Here is a 19,300-nt window from a genome sequence, read left to right as displayed (position 1 = left end):
CCTTAGTGTCCCGGGATGTGTAGGTTAGAGGATTAGCTGGGTAAATATGTGGGGTTACGAGGATGGGCCTGGGTGGGATTGTTGGTGCAGACTCGATAGGCCAAATGGTCTCCTGCACTGTAGGGATTCTATGATTTCTATGAAAGTAAATTTTTTGCAACAATTGATAGTTTAGTGGTCACCTTTACTAAAAATACTCAGTACTAATACTTGCAATTCTAGGGTTGGGATTTTATAGTTTTGCTTGTCCTGAAACTGCAAAATCCCACTTGAGGTCAAAGGACCTTCCCATTGTCCACCCCTCGCCCACTCCAATTCCCATGGCATGCAGGGTGCTAAAATTCCAGCGCATCTTTTGGTTTTATTCCACTGAATTTAAATTCCACCAGCTGCCATGGTGGGATTTGAACCCATGTCCTCAAAGTGCATGAGCCTGGGCCTCTGGGTAACTAGTCCACGATACCATCCAAGCCGCCCTAATTACAGCACTCAATATGACATTGAGTCATTCAGGTTGATACTAAATGCAGCAGTTTTTAATGTTAAATCAGGACACCCAGATCAATGTCTAGTTCGGAGGTTTTGGTCTCAGTGTGGGTTGAGGGGGGGGTAGAGTCTGTAGTTTCCGGACTGCTCCTGCCTAAACACCATCCAGGCTCCAGCAGATAACTGTGCGGGTGTTGAGTGAGGATAGGATAAAGTTCAACTTTGCAATCTGCTCTTGCAGTCGGTAACTAATTCGGCTGTTCAGGAAAGGGTCTTAATTTTTTTTCAAATTTTTATTCTATCAAAGAAAACATTCAAATCAAATCCAATTCATAATTGGACTCAAACGTCGGCTCTATTCCCTCCCCACAGATGCTGCCAGACTCGCTGAGATTTTCCAGCATTTTCTCTCTTAGTTTCAGATTCCACCATCCGCAGTAATTTGCTTTTATCCAGTTTTGTTTTTCAAAAAACAAATCATGGTCCCCATGGGAGGGACAAGATCCAAGCTGACGAGATGAGGCTTTGCACCCCATCCTGGGTTTGATCTGATGCTTCATCTTGGCTAAAAGGTCGAGATGGCTTTGGAAAATTGCATCAGGCGATGCCTGGGAGGCCTGATCATTGACTCCAGGTCGTAATTTTCAGGAATTTGGTAGTAGACATCTGTGCTGACTTCTTGCCTCTTGTTGTACATGCATTTCCATTCATGTAAATGTACACAGAGTACGGTCATTCTCCAAACAAGCAAGCGCATTGCTAAGTACACTATGTACTGACTGCTCTGGATGGTTTGCCTCCTTGTTTGGCGACAGGTCTACCATAGAAGAGGACGTTAGATTCTAATCACTGGAATGGTTTGTCCAGGTTAGAAATTTGTCTTTGTAAGTTGCAAATTTAAATCATTTTAGAGCCATACGACAGCTCAGTTAGTCTTTAAGCTGCAAAGAAATGTCAGTCATCATTATTTTAGCCCTGTTTTTAGAACCATAAAAAAGTTACTTCACAGAAAGAGGTCATGTCTGTGCTGGCTAAAGGGGAGTTTAAGTTTATTAATTAGTCACAAGTAGGCTTACATTTAACACTACAATGAAGTTACTGTGAAAATCCCCTAGTCGCCACACTCCGGCACCTGTTTGGGTGCACTGAGGGAGAATTTAGCATGGCCAATGCACCTAACCAGCACATTCAGACTGTAGGAGGAAACCCATGCAGGCACGGTGAGAATGTGCAGACAGTGACCCAACCCGGGTCCCTGGTGCTGTGAGGCAGCAGTGCTGACCACTGCCACCCAGAGAGGACAAAAAAATCTAGCCTTGCATTTTAAACCCACTTTCCAGCACCTGGTCCATAGCCTTGCAGGTTACAGCACTTCATGTGTAAATCCAGGTACCTCTTGAATGCTTTGAGCGTATTAGCCTCACCAGCCTCTGGGTGAAAAGATTTTGTCCCTAGTGCCCCCTCTAATCCTTCTGCCAATCACCTTAAATCTATACACCCTGGTAATTGATCCCTCAGCTAGGGGAAATTGGTCTTTCCTGTCTACCTTATCTAGGCCCCCCATAATTTTGTGCACCTCCATTGGGTCGCTCCTCAGCTTCTTCTAAGCAAAACAACCCTAGCCTATCCAATCTTTCCTCATAACTGCAATTTTCAAGCCCTGGCAACATTCTTGTAAGTCTCCTCTGTGCGCACTCCAAGGCAACTTTGTCTTTCCTGTAATGTGTTGACAAGAACGGTACACCAATGTAACCTACCTGTTGTTGTTGATCTTTTTTGGATTTTGAGGGCTATGTGCTCACTTTCTTATTATGCTGTGTTCTTCATGGATCCTGAATTCTCCCATCGCTCTCTTGTCTATTGATAAGCCAACACAACTTTTTAGACATTGGGTTCCAACGATCCTTTTTAAAGCATGCCTTGCATTTTATTTCCTCTTGTGCCCTTCCTGTTTGTATCTTCTCTAACAGAGAGCACACACTTACAGCAAAGAATGGATGGTTATTAAGGTGAGAGTGAGTGCACTTTCCCTTTAGTCATCTCTATATGATTAATCTTGTGGATACAAATCCACCATACTACACCTACATGTTTTGCCTCCAGATTGTTTGGTCTTTGGATGTTTAAATATCTCTTTTTTGACTTTTTAATAAATCTCCCCCCCCCCCCCCCAACAGGTACGCAGCGTCTGTAGGAGCAAAGCATTTCCACACTTCTGCCAAAGTGAACAAGGGCATTGAGGAACTATTTCTTGATGTCTGTAAAAGTGAGTAAGCATTTCTCCAACTCTGGCTATGAAACGTGATATCTTTGTCAATATTTAATTTTTATTCATTGAACAATTGCATGAACAGATTTATTCCAAAGGCCCATGATCATGTCACTGTTTGTGGGAGCTTTCTGTGCACTAATTAGTTGCCATTTTGTTTTTATTTACAAAAGTGACTATAGTTCATAAGATATAGGAGCAGTGTTAGGCCATGCGGCCCATTTGAGTCTCCACGATTCGAGCATGGCTGATGTGCTCCTCATCCCCATTTTCCTGCCTTCTCCCCATAACCCTTCAACCCATTGCCAATTAAAAATCTAACTCCTCAAATTTACTCTGTCCCAGCATCCACCACACTTTGGGGTAGCGAATTCCACAAATTCACAACCCTTTTGGGACTAATTTCTCCTCAACTCTGTTTAAAATTTGCTATCCCTTATACTAAGACTATGATCTCTTGTCCTAGAATGTCCCACAAAAGGAAGCATCCGCTCCATGTCTACCTTATTCATCAGGTTAAAGTCCAACAGGTTTATTTGGTAGCACAAGCTTTCAGAGCACTGCTCCTTCATCAGGTGAGTGGGTGAGCTCCCACTCACCTGATTTAAGGAGCAGCGCTCTGAAAGCTTGTGGCTTGTGTTACCAAATAAACCTGTTGGACTTTAATCTGGTGTTGTGAGACTTTACTGTGCTTGCCCCAGTCCAACACCGGCATCTCCACATCATACATTATTCATATCTTTTATCATGTATTCCTCAATTTGATCTCCCCTCATATGACAAACCCCTCATCTCTGGAATCAATCTAGTGAACTGCCTCCAATGCCACTACACCTTTCCTCAAATAAGGAGACCAAAACTGTGCACAATACTCCCAGGTGCGGTCTTACCACTGCCTTGTATTGTTGCAACAATACTTCTGGGATGCTTGAAGTTGTGCAAGTTTCTATATAAATGCAAGTCATTTCCCGTTATAAGCCTTCTGGATCTCCTGACCTACACCTGACTTGGTCAGTACTTGCAGTTACTTAAAAGGTCTCGTTTTCTCTCCTCTTTTCAGAGATGCTTGAAGTTGCCCAAGCTGAGGAAGCAGCAAGAGAGAACGATCCTAGTCGGGCAGCCAACGCACGGAGAGGTGTACAGATCATTGATGACGAACCACAGCCATTAAGCAATGGAGGCTGTTGCTCTGGTTCTTAAATAGAAGCCTCACAAAACCCACCACTTTGCAGAGATTGAGACTGTAGTGATCATGGGGCACTGGATGTGACCAGAGTTCCATTAACAAATGAATGCTGTAGGATTAACTGACTGGAGGTGCCATTTTGTGGTGATGCAAGCTTCGATGCAGAGCTGCTGGACAAAGATCTATTTCTGGCTGCAAAAGTTGTACTTATTTATAAAGGAGAAAATAAATCTTGAGGGGAAAAAATGGCTTCTGCAGAAGTAAAAAGCCTATGCTCTTGTGGGGATTGGATTGAATGATGAACCGAAAGGTCGCATGAGGCAACAATTTAGTTTTGAACGGATGGTCATGTACATGGGGTACAGCTCCAAAGTACATATCCTGCCTCTGCCATTCAGCCAATATCACAACAGTTGGACATAACTCCACTGTAATCCTTTGTGATTATCCGTAGATCACTACCTGGTGATGTGACACTGTGGGAAAGATGTAATAACATGGTGCTTCTCCATGCAAGGAGATAACCATGCTTTGGAGTATGCACTCCAGCCACACCCCAACCCAAATACAAGCTGGTGAGGCAAAGAGCCTCGTAAAGTGCAGTCTTTTTTTTAAAAAATAGTTTCGCAGATGTATTTCTAGATTATTTCTGACAACTTACCAAATACTCTTCCATGTCAAACCCTTTATTATTGCACCTGTGTCACTTTGCTTTACTTGTGAGATGGCTTGAGTTGGTGCTAATTAAATGTTAACACTCGTGTTGAAATGTCTGGCACTGTGCTTTTAAAGGAGTTACACACTATTAACATGGTACTCAAGTGAGACCTGTAATCTAATTGGTGTTGAGAAAGGTAAACTTGGACCTTCTCTCCCCTCCACCTTCCACAATGCGGACTCCTAAAAAGCTAGCCCAATGCATTGTGTTCAACCTAACCCATATGTCTACTGAAGTGAACAAACTTTTTTTCTGGGTGCTACAAAAATGGAATACTGTTACTGGAAAATGGTGTGGGTACATGTTGCATTGTTGTGACTCTTAACTTAAAGGTGTGTTGGTACACCTAAAACATATAGCACCCTAGTTATAGATGAAGCAACTTCCTTGGTGGGAAGTAGCCAAGGTGGATTGAGTGCCATATTGATGCTTGGCGCACTGGATATTTCTGATATCGTACCTACACTCCACAATCTGCCCCCTCCCCTGATAGTTCACCATAATTTTGACTTGATTGAATATTTTTTAAAAACTGTAGTCATGAGAATCCAATTTCAAACCACTGGCTATTTGGGATTAAATTGTTACTGGAGTTTATCTGTTTCCTCTTTATTTGGCCAGCATTTTAAGAATAAATGACTAGCTTCAAGTTCTGTTCAGATAGTCGGTTACATTAGTGCAGCTTGCCTAATTATGTGCTAGACAGGTTTTTCACATGCAGCATAATAAACATTTGTGATGGGGCATTTTGCTGCTTGTATTGACTCGATATTATTCTTGTCTCTAACACACGTAGTCTATTTATTCAAAGTCACTTGATGCTAAATGTAACCATTCAGATTTAACTGTTGAATTTGCTGTTTGTGGTAATTCATTAATATTGGATAACTTAACATAAAATGTGATTGAACATTCAGCGGGGGGCACACTAATTCACTCTTGGGACAGGTCAGGTTTAATATAATTGATTTCTTTCTTTCAAGTGCATTTTTGTTTTAATTTTTTTAACTTTTTTTGTCATTCTACATTTTCCCCCCTCATTTTCATGTGACTTGCTGTGCCAAGCCATATGCTATTTCGAGCTGAATAGAGAACATTGTCTTGCTAATATGATGCAGTGGTTTAGTGAGGCAAGACGTTTACGATGTCTTTCCCATTTAAGTAGAGGAGCATTAGCAATCATGATTTGATGCAAGGAAATGTTCATCTTGTGTATGATTTCAGCTTTGTCCATTGAAATCTTGTACTTGAACCTTGAATTTCAACTTGTGTGAAGTCAAGATGTTGCACCAATCAAAAGTAAATCAAAGGTCAATTTGCTCCTCCCATGGGGAGTAATGGAGTTCTAACCTGCTGTCTTTCACTCTGAGCTAGTGTTACCTGTCTAATGATGTATGTATCAAGAACGTTCTTTTCCCCTCCAATATTGTAGACTTCACATCTTGCGAGTTCATTTTATTCCTCTTGGTAACATGGTCAATCTAGCTGCTAGGCAAGTGGTAGATCACAGCATCATATTGCTCAGCATTAATTAAAGTCAACTTTTTTACCCATGGATCAAACTCCAGTAGGTCTATCCACTGTACTGCTTGTAATGGAGTTTGATGTTGCACAAACCTTAATGGGAGATATTTGTACAAGGTGAATTGTATTCTATCCCTAGATTTTCATGTACAGCAGGTGAAATGAGCAAAATACTTGAACACCCAAGTTGTTGAAGATGGGGGCATTGAAGACTTGTCAGCTGTAGTAATAAATGGACTAACTTGTCTAACCTGAATACATTTGGAAGTAGTAATGTTTAGTGTCATTTTATGGGCTTGCATTGAAGTGGAAATAACATCCTCCTCCTCACTTCCTCCCCTTATCAGGTTTGATGAGTTTGTGGCAGAAATCCTGTATAAACATATCTGTAGATGTTAGTAACATTTTGGCAACAGGCATACACTAGTGTCATGGATGGATTGTATGTAGCAATAATGCTTTTTACAAAGAGGTTTGCCCCAGAATAGATGGTTGATTGGGAAATTTAGACACTTGTGATTAATTTCTTATTAAAATATTGTTTATGCATTTTGTGTCATTCATTCTTTAGACTTGCTATGAGTCTGAGGTTTACAGCATGAAAACAGGCTCTTCGGCCCAACTTGTCCATGCTGCCCTGTTTTTAAAACCCGTAAGCTAATCCCAATTGCCCACATTTGGCTCATATCCCTTGATACCCATCTTACCCATGTAACTATCTAAATGCTTTTTAAAAGACAATTGTACCCACCTTTACTACCTCGACCCAGACACTCGCCACCCTCTGAAAAAATTGCCCCTCTGAACACTATTGTATCTCTCCCCTCTCTCAAACCTATGCCCTCTCGTTTTAGATTCCCCTACCTTTGGAAAAAGATATTGACTATCTAGCTGATCTGTGCCCCTCATTATTTTATAGACCTCTATAAGATCACCACCTTTGCTCCAGAGAAAAAAGTCCCAGTCTGTCCAACCTCTCATAGATCAATCCATCAAGTCCTGGTAGCATCCTAGTAAATCTTTTCTGCACTCTTTCTAGTTTTAATAATATCCTTTCTATAATAGGGTGACCAGAATTGCACACAGTATTCCAAGTGTGGCCGTACCAATGTCTTGTACAACTTCAACAAGACACTCCAACTCCTGTATTTAATGTTCTGACCGATGAAACCAAACATGCCGAATGCCGCCTTCGCCACTCTGTCCACCTGTGACTCCACTTTCATGGAGCTATGAATATGTACCCCTAGATCTCTTTGTCCTGTAACTCTCCCCAATGCCCTACCATTAACTGATAAAAGCTCATAATCCCTGTTAATACACAAGATAAATTCCTGATGTGCCAGTTGGTTTGAATACTTTTTAATATCACTGGAGTAGAGATGTGACTCAATTGCAATTAATGAAACTTAGCATGAACTGAGAACAGAACCATCTGGAGACTCCCCTTCAAGTTATTTACCATCTTCACTGGGAAATATTCCTTCACTTTCACTGGGTCAATACCCTAGAACTCCCTCCCTAACAGTACTGGGTGTACCTACACCACATGGATGGTAGCGGTTCAAGGCAGCTCACCACCACCTTACGAGCAACTAGGGATGGACAATACATTGCTGGTCTAGCCTGCAACACCCACATCCCATAAACAATTTAAAAATGGGAGAATTATGAGACAAATTCCTTTACTATCTCACTGTGAACCGAGGTGACTGAATTAGAGCCCTTTTACAAGTTCAGGACCAGGAATAGCAAGCTGTCTGTCCTGAAAAATGATTAATACGAAAGGAGTTTTTATTTAACTATTCTATATTGGAGATTTATTTTGTTTGAGTTGACTTCAATACGTTTTATAAAAACCTTTGTTTATTAACTGTCAAACCTGGTGATGGTGAGTTTTTAGACACCAGAGCAACATTACGACAATTGGGTACCAATGATATTTCAGAGAAACTATTCCAAACATGTTTGTTTTTTAAAAAAATTCACATGTTTCATTAACGTGACTGATGGACTTGTAGTAATAGGTAAGAATCTCCAGACGCAAAGATGTTTGAAAGTCCATTAACTGTCCAGCTACTATAGATGTTTGAGATCTCACCCACCATCTCAACAGCCTACGGTTATCCCAGTTTGTTTGCTGTTCCAAATGTTTCCATTGGAAATAAAACACCAATTCTCCAGTGCTACAGTTTGCACTAAAAATCCAACATTAGCAGATACTGCAGGAAACCGACTTTAACATGTCATCCATGTGTGTTAAACCAAGGTTATCAAGATGTAAACAAGTCTTTTTAAAATACTAAAATGGTAAGGTTTTATTAGCTGAACCACGTACACAGTACTTTTTTTTTCTACAGCTAAATTCATAGATTCATGCTTATAAACCAAATGCAGTATATAAAAATTATAAATCTGTAACCTATATACAAAAAGTTGCACTCATTTCAATGCATTGGTTGAAATATTTATAATCGGCATGACTTATATAATATCTGCAACAATTAAAATGTTCTACCTGATATTCAAAGCCCTTAAGACTGAGTTTCTGTGATTCAGTCACTGTTTTAAGTTAGTTGATGCAGGTGGTAAAAAGGCAATTATTTGACTGATTCTTCTGGTGTGTGTGTGTGGAAGGTACTGCATTAGGAATCTGGAAATTGTGGGGGGGTTTGATTGCTGTTTCAAAGCTCCTTCCAATTTGCACTTTAATGCCCTGGTCAAGCACGCGTGGGGGCTGGATGCAGGGGTGTTCCATGAGCTGTGCTTTATTGAAAGCAAAACACTGCGGATGCTGGAATCCGAAACAAAAGCACAAGATGCTGGAAAAAAATCTCAGCAGGTCCGACAGCATCTGCGGGGAGAGAATAGAGCCAACGTTTTGAGTCTGGATGACCCTTCGTCAGAGCCGAAGGGTTATCTAGACTCGCAATGTTGGCTCTATTCTCTCCCCGCAGGTGCAGTCGGACCTGCTGAGATTTTTCCAGCAGTTTCTGGTTTTTGTCTCTGCTTTATTAATGTGCCTTATTCCCAAACACTGAAGAATTTACATGTGCTTGGAATTTCCAGGATTGTTTTAGGAGAAACTTGTGTTAATGCCTGTCGTTAATTGTCCATTGGTGGAGAATCATGTGGAATAGAGCTATGATGTTTTCATTCCAGCATCAATGGTTCTCGTCGTGTTGGCCAATTAATACACACAGGTTTTTTTTGTGCACTTGAGCTCACTAGAAAATGAATCAATTGAATGCCTAAATTCATTTAATTTAGGATTATTTTATGAGACTTGCATCCAGTTTACAGGTTGCATTTGAAATCTGTTCCATAGCTGGTAGACAGAAACACTTTTTTTGCTGTCTAGCTTGGATTTACCTTCTGACCAAACAAATACTGCATTTCCAACACACACACTGAAGGACCAGGCCAGGATCAAGTGCTACATGAAGACTGCCATGTGTATTTTTTTAGTATGTTGAACAAACACACCAGAGGGCAGCTCTTTGTTTCCTTATCTACATGGATGTGGAAGGATTTTATTCTAACACACTGGCATCATCCAGCAGGCAATTTGAACTCAATCCTCAGAAGCCAAAGTCCTGTGTTTTAACACAGCTCGAGAGCCCAAGGCAAAATTGAACTTCACTTTTCTTCCTGCTGGATTTGAATACAAGTGCTGGGTGAAAAAAGGATATTTTTAAAGAAAAAAAATAAAATGTAAGCCAAATGATGCTTTTGAATGCAATGGACTTCCTCTTCATGTAGAAAAGGACATTCTTAACGAGAGGGCAGTAACTGGCATATGCCAAAACAGTAAAATAAATTCCACTTTGCAACCAAAGTACAGTAACACTAGAGGAAATTGTATTTTATGGTTAGATTTAATTTGTATCCTGCTACATAGTGCATAGTGTTTGTTTTAAAAATAGGATTAAAACCCATGCAACAGTTTTCTCAGGGGTGGGAGGGGAGAAGAGTAATCTTTTAAAATGAGAAAAATTTGACTAAGTACCATTTTTTTTGTAACATATCTCCCCAGCCCATAAAAAGTCTCCTAAAGCACCAACATGTGTATGGTCTAATTATCAGCAGCACACTTCTATGATCAAACCAAATTTGTCAGTTTTTCATGCAAGGGCTGAGATGCTACACAATGGTATGTCATTCAGCTGTGGAGGGAGTCAGTGGCTTGTCCTCTCTTGACACCCGTACCTTCTAGAAGCCATGACGATGGCGAGAAGGAGCAGCAACCCTACCTTAATGTTTTGAGATCTCGCCCACCACCTCAACAGCCCAAGTTTACAGTCTATTGCTCACCTGACTGGGATCACTCATCTTAGGATGGACCAGTGATCAAACGTTGGAACATCTGGTTGGTACGGTTCAAGTGTTAGCCCTCACTTACTATTTTGCAACACATTCTGTCACCCCCTTTTTTTTTTGTTGCTGCCTTACAACCATATTTTAAGCACTGAAATTGCATCTAACTTACCACCATTTTTGTAAAATAAATTGTTTATCTTTCAAAATGGTTTACTGTCTCTCAGGAAGCAGTGTTTCTGCTACATTTTACTGAGTATTTGCATTGGGTACACAATGAAAATTTAAAAAAAATGCACTTGTACATTATCTCAATTAACAAACACTGGAAAAAATACAAAATCATTTAAGTTTCATAATAACATACCAAATGAATCAGATAAACCCCTCCCCTCAGCCATTACAAGGTAACTTTATTCCGCTTGTATCTTCCCCTCCCCACCCACCCAACACCCCTACCCCAGAAGTCTTTGATAAATTTATAGAACACTACACTTTTGACCTCTGCCAACTCTCTAAAAGTGGACAAAGCATCAGGAGGGATTCCCCCTACCCTCCCCCCTCCACCCCATCCCAAGCTATTTTAGACTACATACCATCACCACTGAAAGCAGTTGCAAAAATTGGTTTTCTCCATCTAGACTAAGCATGGTTACCCAAAGCCTTTTTAATCTATTGAAGTGGGTTTTGTCCCCATTATTCACAATCAGTATCTTTTTAGTCTAAGTTCTCAAAGATTTGCAACGGAAAGGTTTTTTTTCCCCTGGAGAAGACCATTTTGTTGTAAAGCTCCGTTTCAGGAATGCAGGCGAGGCAGTCAATGTAGGAATACTAGAGAGAGGAGGAGAGACCATCAATTTGACCCGGTGCTTCTTTCAAAAGACTTGCATAAGGCAGAAGATTAGGCCACCCTGATCACCTGACCTACTATTTCTTCATTCTGCTGCTGGTGTTTCTGCAGAGAGGGGGAAATGGAAAAGATTAATTTAAGTCTCTGAAAAGTATCTCACAAATAACTTTGATGCAACAATTGATTCAGAAGACTACTAGTTAAATAACGCTTCCCAACAGATTTGTATATTCTTCCTGAATTGAAGGGCCTAAATAGTTTATTCATGGGGAAGGGATAAGGACAGAGAATAAGCTGAACTGTAGAGATCATCTGTCCCAAGTTTATGTCTCTGAAATAACATTATCTGGGCCGTAATTGTTAGTGAATTCTCTGGCATTTTCTATTAATGATGTGGAGATGCCGGCGTTGGACTGGGGTAAACACAGTAAGATGTTGTTAAACTTCTTACTGCATTTTCTATTAACTCAGGGGTTCCTTGTAACTTTGTCTTCTGACTTAACTTACTCTGCTCCATTTCATAATGTCACCTCCACATCGTGGCTTATCCACTACAGCTGAAGATTTCATTCTATGTTTGATCAACCTTCTTGATTATAGTTCCTCACTTAAAAACAACCTCTATTTCTCCCGCAGTCTTTCCACGTTCTTTGACCTAACAGCATAAATCTCCCTTTCAAGGCTTTTTCATGTTTCTTGCAAAACTAACCAACAGCTTTTATCTCGATCTCTCTATCGTTAATCCTTCTTAGCCCATCTTCTCTGATTTTGAATAGAATTAGCAAATCTCCATCATTTCTGTGTCTGCCTCCAGGAGTCCCAGATTCCATCCCCCCGCCCCCCCCCTCTCCTCCAGGAACTCAACATTCTACGGTAGCTAAGTCAGTCCAAGACCTGAACATTTCCATACCTCAGGAGGCTTTAATACCTCTTGTTATCTGATAAGTGGACCATTTCTCACCTCTGCACACCAAACTCTATCAAGACTTTTCCTGTCCTTTCTTTATTACATCAGTGTCACTCTGGTCAGTGCTCTGAAGTTTTCCTCAGACATACATGTATCATCTTGCATTCACTACCTTACCTTTCAACTGTTACAATCAAGACTTGTCATGTTTTCCTAATGTAACACGATCAAAACTGCGCTAACTACTTTCCTCCCTCTCTCTCTACCTCCTCTGTACAATCTTCCAGCTTTTTAAAATCAAGGCTTGGATTCACCTATCACCTAATAACTGTTTCATTCACCTGTTCTCTTAAATCTTTTCAATCTTAGTGGAGTCTCATAGGGGTGCTGACTGTCAATCTTGGCTTCTCAATGAAAAGAAAACTCTGCAAGGCTTTCCATCACATTCAAACACTTCATTGATATTTTATAATACCGTTGTGATAAAGTCTCCCATTTTATCATCCACCCACATTAATCCAAGTCAATCCAATATCTCAAAATCTTTAGTGGATTATTAATGATCTCAGCACAACATATTCAAGATGGCTGATACCATGCGTCACTAACAAACACAATACCACAGTTTATATTGTTGGAGCAAACAAACTGCTGCAGTACATGTGAAAACATAAAGCAGAAAGAGTTGGAAATACTGAGGTCAGGGAACATCTGTCAAGAAACAGAAATCAATGTTTCAGCTGCAAAACTCTTCCTTCGGATCGAAGAACAATTTGTGACCCGATATGTTGACTGAGGTCAACACTCTACAGATGCTGCCATACTTGTGGATCATTTTCAGCCTTTTCTGTTTTTGCTTTTAGAATTCCAACATCTGCAGTATTTTACTTTTTGTTTAGTTTGTGTGAGCAGTACCGTGAAATGCTGCTACTATTGTTCAATTTCTTCTAAGTGGGGTGTCAAGCTGAGATAGCATCCAGGGACAGAGATCAGACAGCAACAATCAAGACCAGAAAATGTCAGCAACAAAAGCAAAGCCACTGACTGAGGGAGAAAGGTCTACAGACGTGTTGTTTTGCTAAGTGCTAGCTTGTTGGTTTACCACGAAAAGAAGCACTTATTAAAATTGGTTTCTCTCCAGATTAGAGTACTGGGGTCCTTTCAGTTTACTAAATGCTATATGCACTGCCTCAAATCAGGGGCAATGAGCAGTTATATTAATGTGGACTCTGGATAAGGGTCCCAGATCAAAAATGTAAGTGTGATAAGTTTTCTGTAGGCAAAGGGATAGACTCTGTAATTTGATGACTTTAACAAGTTCAAATGTGTGCAGGAACATAGATTTGTCATTCTACTTGCCCTATTGTCCATACTACCTTGACTGAAATTACACTGTTGGGGAACTTTAGTGAGGAAAATCTCAGAGTGCAGGGTGAAGGTGGTACTCCCTACACCACTCTGAAAATGTAACAGAATAATACTTTACCTTTTTTGTTTTTTTCTACAGCCTACCCAGAAATCATTCAGGCTGTTGAATAAATATAAATATACAAATAAATATCACAGAAATCACAGGCGACAACTGTAAGAGCTGGTTTTCAACAAATTCTTAGGGTTACATTTCACACAAGGATATAACTTGAGGGTGAAGAAAATAAACTGTATTGTCGGTTTATGTACAGCTTTCAATATTTTCCCTTTTACTGTGTACATTCAAAAGTGGGAGAGATGACAAGGTGAACTGCATAATTTCAAGAAACGTATGATAGGATTTTCCCTTATCGATACTGCATTTCATACATGCTCACATATCTACATGTTCTATTATTAATGCATACAAAGTTACATAACATGCAGCTGACAATAGGCCAGGTTAATTAGGTAACAGTTACACAATGTTGGAAATATACAGCAGATCAGTCAGTCCTGAAAATAAATTGTGGGTTAATGCGTTGGGTAAAAACCCTTTGTCAAATTATTTCTACTTTCTCAATGGTCACTTTCTCCACCATAGCTGCCATGTGATGCGATTCATCCTCTCTATCATGGGCAGTTTTTTATGCATTGTCTTGACTGATTTCTCTCTCCAGCATTTGCACGTCTATATCAAAACTACTCTGGTTTTCAGTTTCCAATCAAATTTTGCCAATTTTAATAAATTACGTTCTTTTTTCTATCAGAAAGAAATCCTCAAATTTGCTCAATGGGTGGGAGCCTGTTCCCTTTCAATTTCTTCTGATCCCTTTTGTCCTTCTAGCACCAATGTTGTTCAACGGTACACCTGCTAGGTTTTTACATTCTCTGTCTAACCTTCTCTCTTTATCACTCCAAACAATTTGTTCTTTTGACATCCTCGCCAAGTTTGACACGATGTTCAGCTCTTTTTTTGTTATCTTCATTTCTCCGCTCTTTCTTCACAGCGCTTCCACTTCCTCTTCCAGAGTCCTTTTGGACCTTTAGCATTCCCTTTGTTTGTCGGGAGCTGCCAAATCAGTCGTTTTGTACTCCGTTTACCCATTCTAAGCTACCTCTCTCTGACTCTTCCCCTTATTCTTTTAAGTCCACAATCCAAATTGCCCGTATTTTGCTATTTTGAGGCACTATTACAGCTCAGTCTTTAAAACATACTATCTTGTTGAAAGGTTTGAAGAAAGGTGCTTTCAGAGACAACGGATGGGTGGAATTTAACCTGGTCCACAGAAGTGGGCAGGAAATGGGGGATGTATAGAATCAGAAGGGAAGGTGGGGGATGAAGTGCCCATTGTCTTACTGACTGCAACATACCCAGTGGTGGGGAAGGTCGTGGATGGCCTGTCCACGCAGAGAAAAATTAGGGAAGCTGAAGTGTTTTTTCCCCATCACTGAGAGGTGGTGACCTCCCTGAGGGCACTCCTCCCCGTACCAATGACTTCCCCTCCGCAACAAGCTCTGCTGGACTGGGCCTGAAAAGCTGAACCTCATTTACGTAGTTAAGGGCAGTGTCCAAGAAGCTGCTCTGTTCTGGGTGCAGTCCCAGCAGTGGTCATTGCTCCTGCCGGCACTGCTTGCATTGAAGAGCTGTCAGCCCTCAAACCAGCTGGTAGCTTTTGGAGGTGAAATATCTGTGCTCAAAGGGGCAGAAGCCCTGACATCAGGCAGTTAATTGCCTGAGGGCGAAGAATTGGGTCGGGTCTCTCAGAAACGGCTGAAGTGGGGTTGCCCCAGGCTTTCCAGCCTGCCATCAGGGCCACTGCCATCCACATCAAACTCAGCCCGATATCTTTTAAGTTCCTGGATTGTTGTATTTTGCATTTTTGCAAAACTAATGTGGCCCAGGGTAGGTGCTGCACAGCTCAGTTAGCTAACAACATGATTCAGAATAATGCAGCAAGGATTTAATCCTTGTACCGGATGAGGTAACTCTTGAGGATGCAGGCACCTCACCTTTCACTTGGTGATACAACTGCCATGTGAAAGCAGCCGAGAATGTGGGGGACAGCAGCACACCTCCTTCCTCCACCATGATAACATTTGCAACAAATTTACATCCCTTTAGGTACAAAGAGCCAGCAAGAAAAATGATTCAATCACAGCTAACAAGAGAAGTTAAAGATTCTATTAGATCAAAGGAAGAATGTAAAGCTGCCAAAAAAGTAGCAAGCCTGAAGATTGGGAACATTTTAAAATTTAGTGAAGGAGAACAATTGATAAAGAAAGAGAAAATCAAATATGAAAGTAAACTGGCGAGGAACATAAAAACAGACCGCCAAAGCTTCTACAGGCATGTAAAAAGGAAAAGGTTTGTAAAGACAAATGTGGGCCAGTTACAGGCAGAGAATGATAAATTTATAATGGGTATAACGGCAGCACGGTGGCACAGTGGTTAGCACTGCTGCCTCACGGCGTCAGGGACCTGGGTTCGATTCAAGCCTTGGGTGACTGTGCGGAGTCTGCACGTTCTCCCCGTGTCTGCATGGGTTTCCTCCGGGTGCTTCGGTTTCCTCCCACAGTCCAAGGATGTGCGGGTTAGGTGGATTTCCGATGCTAAATTGCCACTTAATGTCCAAAGATATCTAGGTTAGGGGATTGGCCATGGTAAATCCTTGGGGTTACAGGAATAGGGCAGTGGCTGGGTCTTGGTGGAATGTTCTGTCGAAGAGTCAGTGCAGACTTCATGAGCCGAATGGCCTCCTTCTCCACCGTAGGGATTCTACGCGTTTCTATGTAATAATGAAATGGCAGAGAAACTCAACAAATATTTTCTGTCTACCTTCACAGGGTAAGTTTCAAAAATCTCCATAAAATATTGGAGAGCCAAGAGTACCTAAAAGAAATTAGTATTAGTAAAAAAGTAGTGCTAGGGAAATAATGGGGTTGAAAGTCTACATCCCAGAGTTGAAAGACATTGTTGTGGAGAGGTTACACAAGAGATGATGGGATGCATTGGCGATCATCTTTCAAAATTCTATGAATTCTGATGCCTGCAGTCTGGAAGGTAACAAAAATAACCCCACTATTTAAGGAGGAGGGAGAGAGAAAACAGAGAACTACAGACCTGTAAGCCTCAGTGGTAGGGAAAAACGTTAGAATCTATTATAAAGGATGTGATAACTGGGCACTTACAAAATAATGGCGGGATTGGGGAGAGTTCACATGGGTTAATTCTATCATATCCAAGTATCCAATGGAGCTAAATGTGAAGCACGTTACCACTCACTAATTGTATCAGCTTCTCCACCCATATCTCTTTATCTCATTTATAGTCGTTCACTAGCAGTTCAAAGGCAACCCCCTTTCTTGAAATAAGGCTAGGCTTAATTACGGTAATATGTACCAAATAATGCGCTGAATCCACTGGAGAGCCATTCACCACTCTTGCAAGTAGCACAGCTTCTTCTGGCAATTATAGTTTATGTTGTCATTACTTTTGATTTGTGCTTGCCGCGTCAGCTTGGTGCTGGTATCATCCCTTTTCCCATAACATAGCTTCTTTTAGCCTACATTGTCTTCTCATGGATACATAAATCTGTTCTTTCTTCCCCAGACACACGGATATGCTCTCGCCTCTCTTAGATTCCTCTGCATTTTCAACCTTGCCACTTCAATTCATTGTTGACCAGATACTTGTGGCACTGCTTTTAATCCACGTAGATAGTTAAAAGTGGAATTTATTTAATCTCTGCCACTGAGATGCTAGTCTTCACCTAGGCTCCTTCAACACTGCCTTTCAATTCTGTGATCTCTGGAAGGATAAGGGCAGTAGATACACAGAAATACCACCACCTGAAATTTCCTCTCTAAGGCACACACCGTCCTGACTTAGAAATATATTACCATTCCTTCACTGTCACTGGGTCAAAATCCTGGAATTTCCTCCCTAACAGTACTATACAGATTGTAGTGGTTTAAGAAGGCAGCTCACCACCACTTTCTCAAGGACAATTCGGGATGGGCAATAAAAATGCTGGCCTAGCCTGTGATGTCCACATGAAAAAATTTTTTAAAAAAATCTTTAATGAACTGTCAAGGTTGGGATTTTTAAATCTTTTTTATCATTCAAATGGCCCAAAGCTGCTGGAAGCAAACCAACCAAAATATGTGTCTTTTCTTTACTGCCCTGGTAAAGATAATGTAGTCATGATGTGGAGATGCCCTGGTGTTGTAAAACTCTTACCAAGATAATGTAGTCCAGATCTAACAATTAACCCTCAATATGCTAGACTGCATACTGGGCTCTTGTAAGATTCTCACATCTTCAGTCTATTTGATACTGAACTAAATTTATACCTTCCAATCCAATGCATCTACACTGACATATACAGGTGAAATACAGGCATTTATTCTGCCTAATTAAGACCTGGGTATAAAGAACAGATGGTGCTAAACAGATATTGGAACCAAGCAGAGGGGTACTGAACTTCCTCTGAAGAAGAAAGAAATTTCACTGATGGGAGAAACTAGGCACTGAATAATGATCCTGCTCATCACTGACACAACAGGGTGTCCGTGTGAATTACATAAAACCTCCATCCATAGCAGCCAGTCATTTCAGGTGAGACAAAAATCAGAATTCCATCTGACATCAAAACTCAATAAATTACATTAAAAGAATCATAGATAACTAAATATAGTCCCTCACAGCTGCATGAACCAGCTTCACAGTATACTGTAAATAGCTGAGTTAGATGACATGCTCCATGAAAGAATGTTTAACATTAAAATAAGCCAGCTGACCTAATTTCACAGGAAGAACAAAGTTCAGTAACTCGCTTTGAATTAAGGAAAAAGATTTTTGCAACTCTTACTTGGGGAAAAAATACACTTTCCAATATTCATCATTAAAGTAAAAGATCGATATTCAGAATCTGTGGAAGATGTAATAACATCAACCCGGCTGAGATTTCACAGCAACAATCTGACTCTCTTCTTGGTCTTTGCCTTTGGCCTGATGCTGTTATTGAACACCACACCATTATTTCCCAACTAATCATTGATTTCATCTGGATATCTTCCTCAATGCGCTTCCAATCTCCCAAGTCATAAAGCCACTTTATACTTTGTCCCCAAATTTCACACACAGAAACAGATACCAGAACCACTTTTTAATTTTTTCTCATCTTACCGAATATATATACCTTGTTATCTTATAAAATCACACAGCGTAGGAAGCCACCATTCAGTCCATCATGCTTGTGCTAGCTCTTTTGAAAGAGTTATCTCAATTAGTCTCACTTGCCTGCTCTTTTCCATAGTTCTTCAATTTGGATCTATGTTCAACATTTGAATTCATTGGTGCAAACTCAATGGGCCAAGTCACTTCCCTATGTTCCATTCTATGAATGCTCACAATTAGTTGTATTTTTTTCTTCTGATGTGAAAACACACCATCTCAAGTCCAATTTCCTTCCCTGGTTTGATTAATTCTTTGTCCTCTGCCAAGAGTTTTGTTTCTAGTGGATTTTATGCATCCACTTAAAAGAGCAGTCGGGGACCTTTGGTCTTATCCAAAAGACAGCCCCTCTCAACAGTGCAGCATCCTCTCAGTACTACACTAAAACGTCCAC

The 19,300-nt window shown here is 40.6% G+C and overlaps 2 protein-coding genes across 6 annotated transcripts in view; one reads left to right on the top strand and one right to left on the bottom strand.

The window, feature by feature from the left end:
* LOC144511793 (ras-related protein Rab-21-like) overlaps positions 1–6,732 on the top strand; it is a 28,556-nt gene extending 21,824 nt beyond the window's left edge. Inside the window, exons 6-7 of the mRNA XM_078242129.1 lie at positions 2,664–2,752; positions 3,816–6,732. Of these exons, the coding sequence (XP_078098255.1) occupies positions 2,664–2,752; positions 3,816–3,955 (229 nt within the window). The 3' untranslated portion in view covers positions 3,956–6,732. The remainder of the gene's footprint in view (positions 1–2,663; positions 2,753–3,815) is intronic.
* Positions 6,733–8,709: 1,977 nt separating this feature from the next.
* LOC144511792 (nuclear transcription factor Y subunit alpha-like) overlaps positions 8,710–19,300 on the bottom strand; it is a 49,273-nt gene continuing 38,682 nt past the window's right edge. For 3 of the 5 annotated variants that reach the window (XR_013500912.1, XR_013500911.1, XM_078242126.1), the window contains 2 exons: positions 13,744–13,785; positions 11,082–11,455 (listed from right to left, as the gene is read on the bottom strand). Coding sequence is in view for 3 of the 5 variants with exons in the window: in XM_078242126.1 (XP_078098252.1) it covers positions 13,777–13,785 (9 nt within the window). In the remaining 2 variants the exon portion in view is untranslated. Of the gene's footprint in view, positions 11,456–13,743; positions 13,786–19,300 lie in introns of all 5 variants that reach the window. The other 2 variants (XM_078242124.1, XM_078242123.1) reach the window with 2 other exon arrangements.

This window comes from Mustelus asterias, chromosome 25 (assembly GCF_964213995.1).
Source record: "Mustelus asterias chromosome 25, sMusAst1.hap1.1, whole genome shotgun sequence".
Lineage (NCBI taxonomy): Eukaryota > Metazoa > Chordata > Chondrichthyes > Carcharhiniformes > Triakidae > Mustelus > Mustelus asterias.
This window is presented reverse-complemented; position numbering and strand designations above follow the sequence as displayed.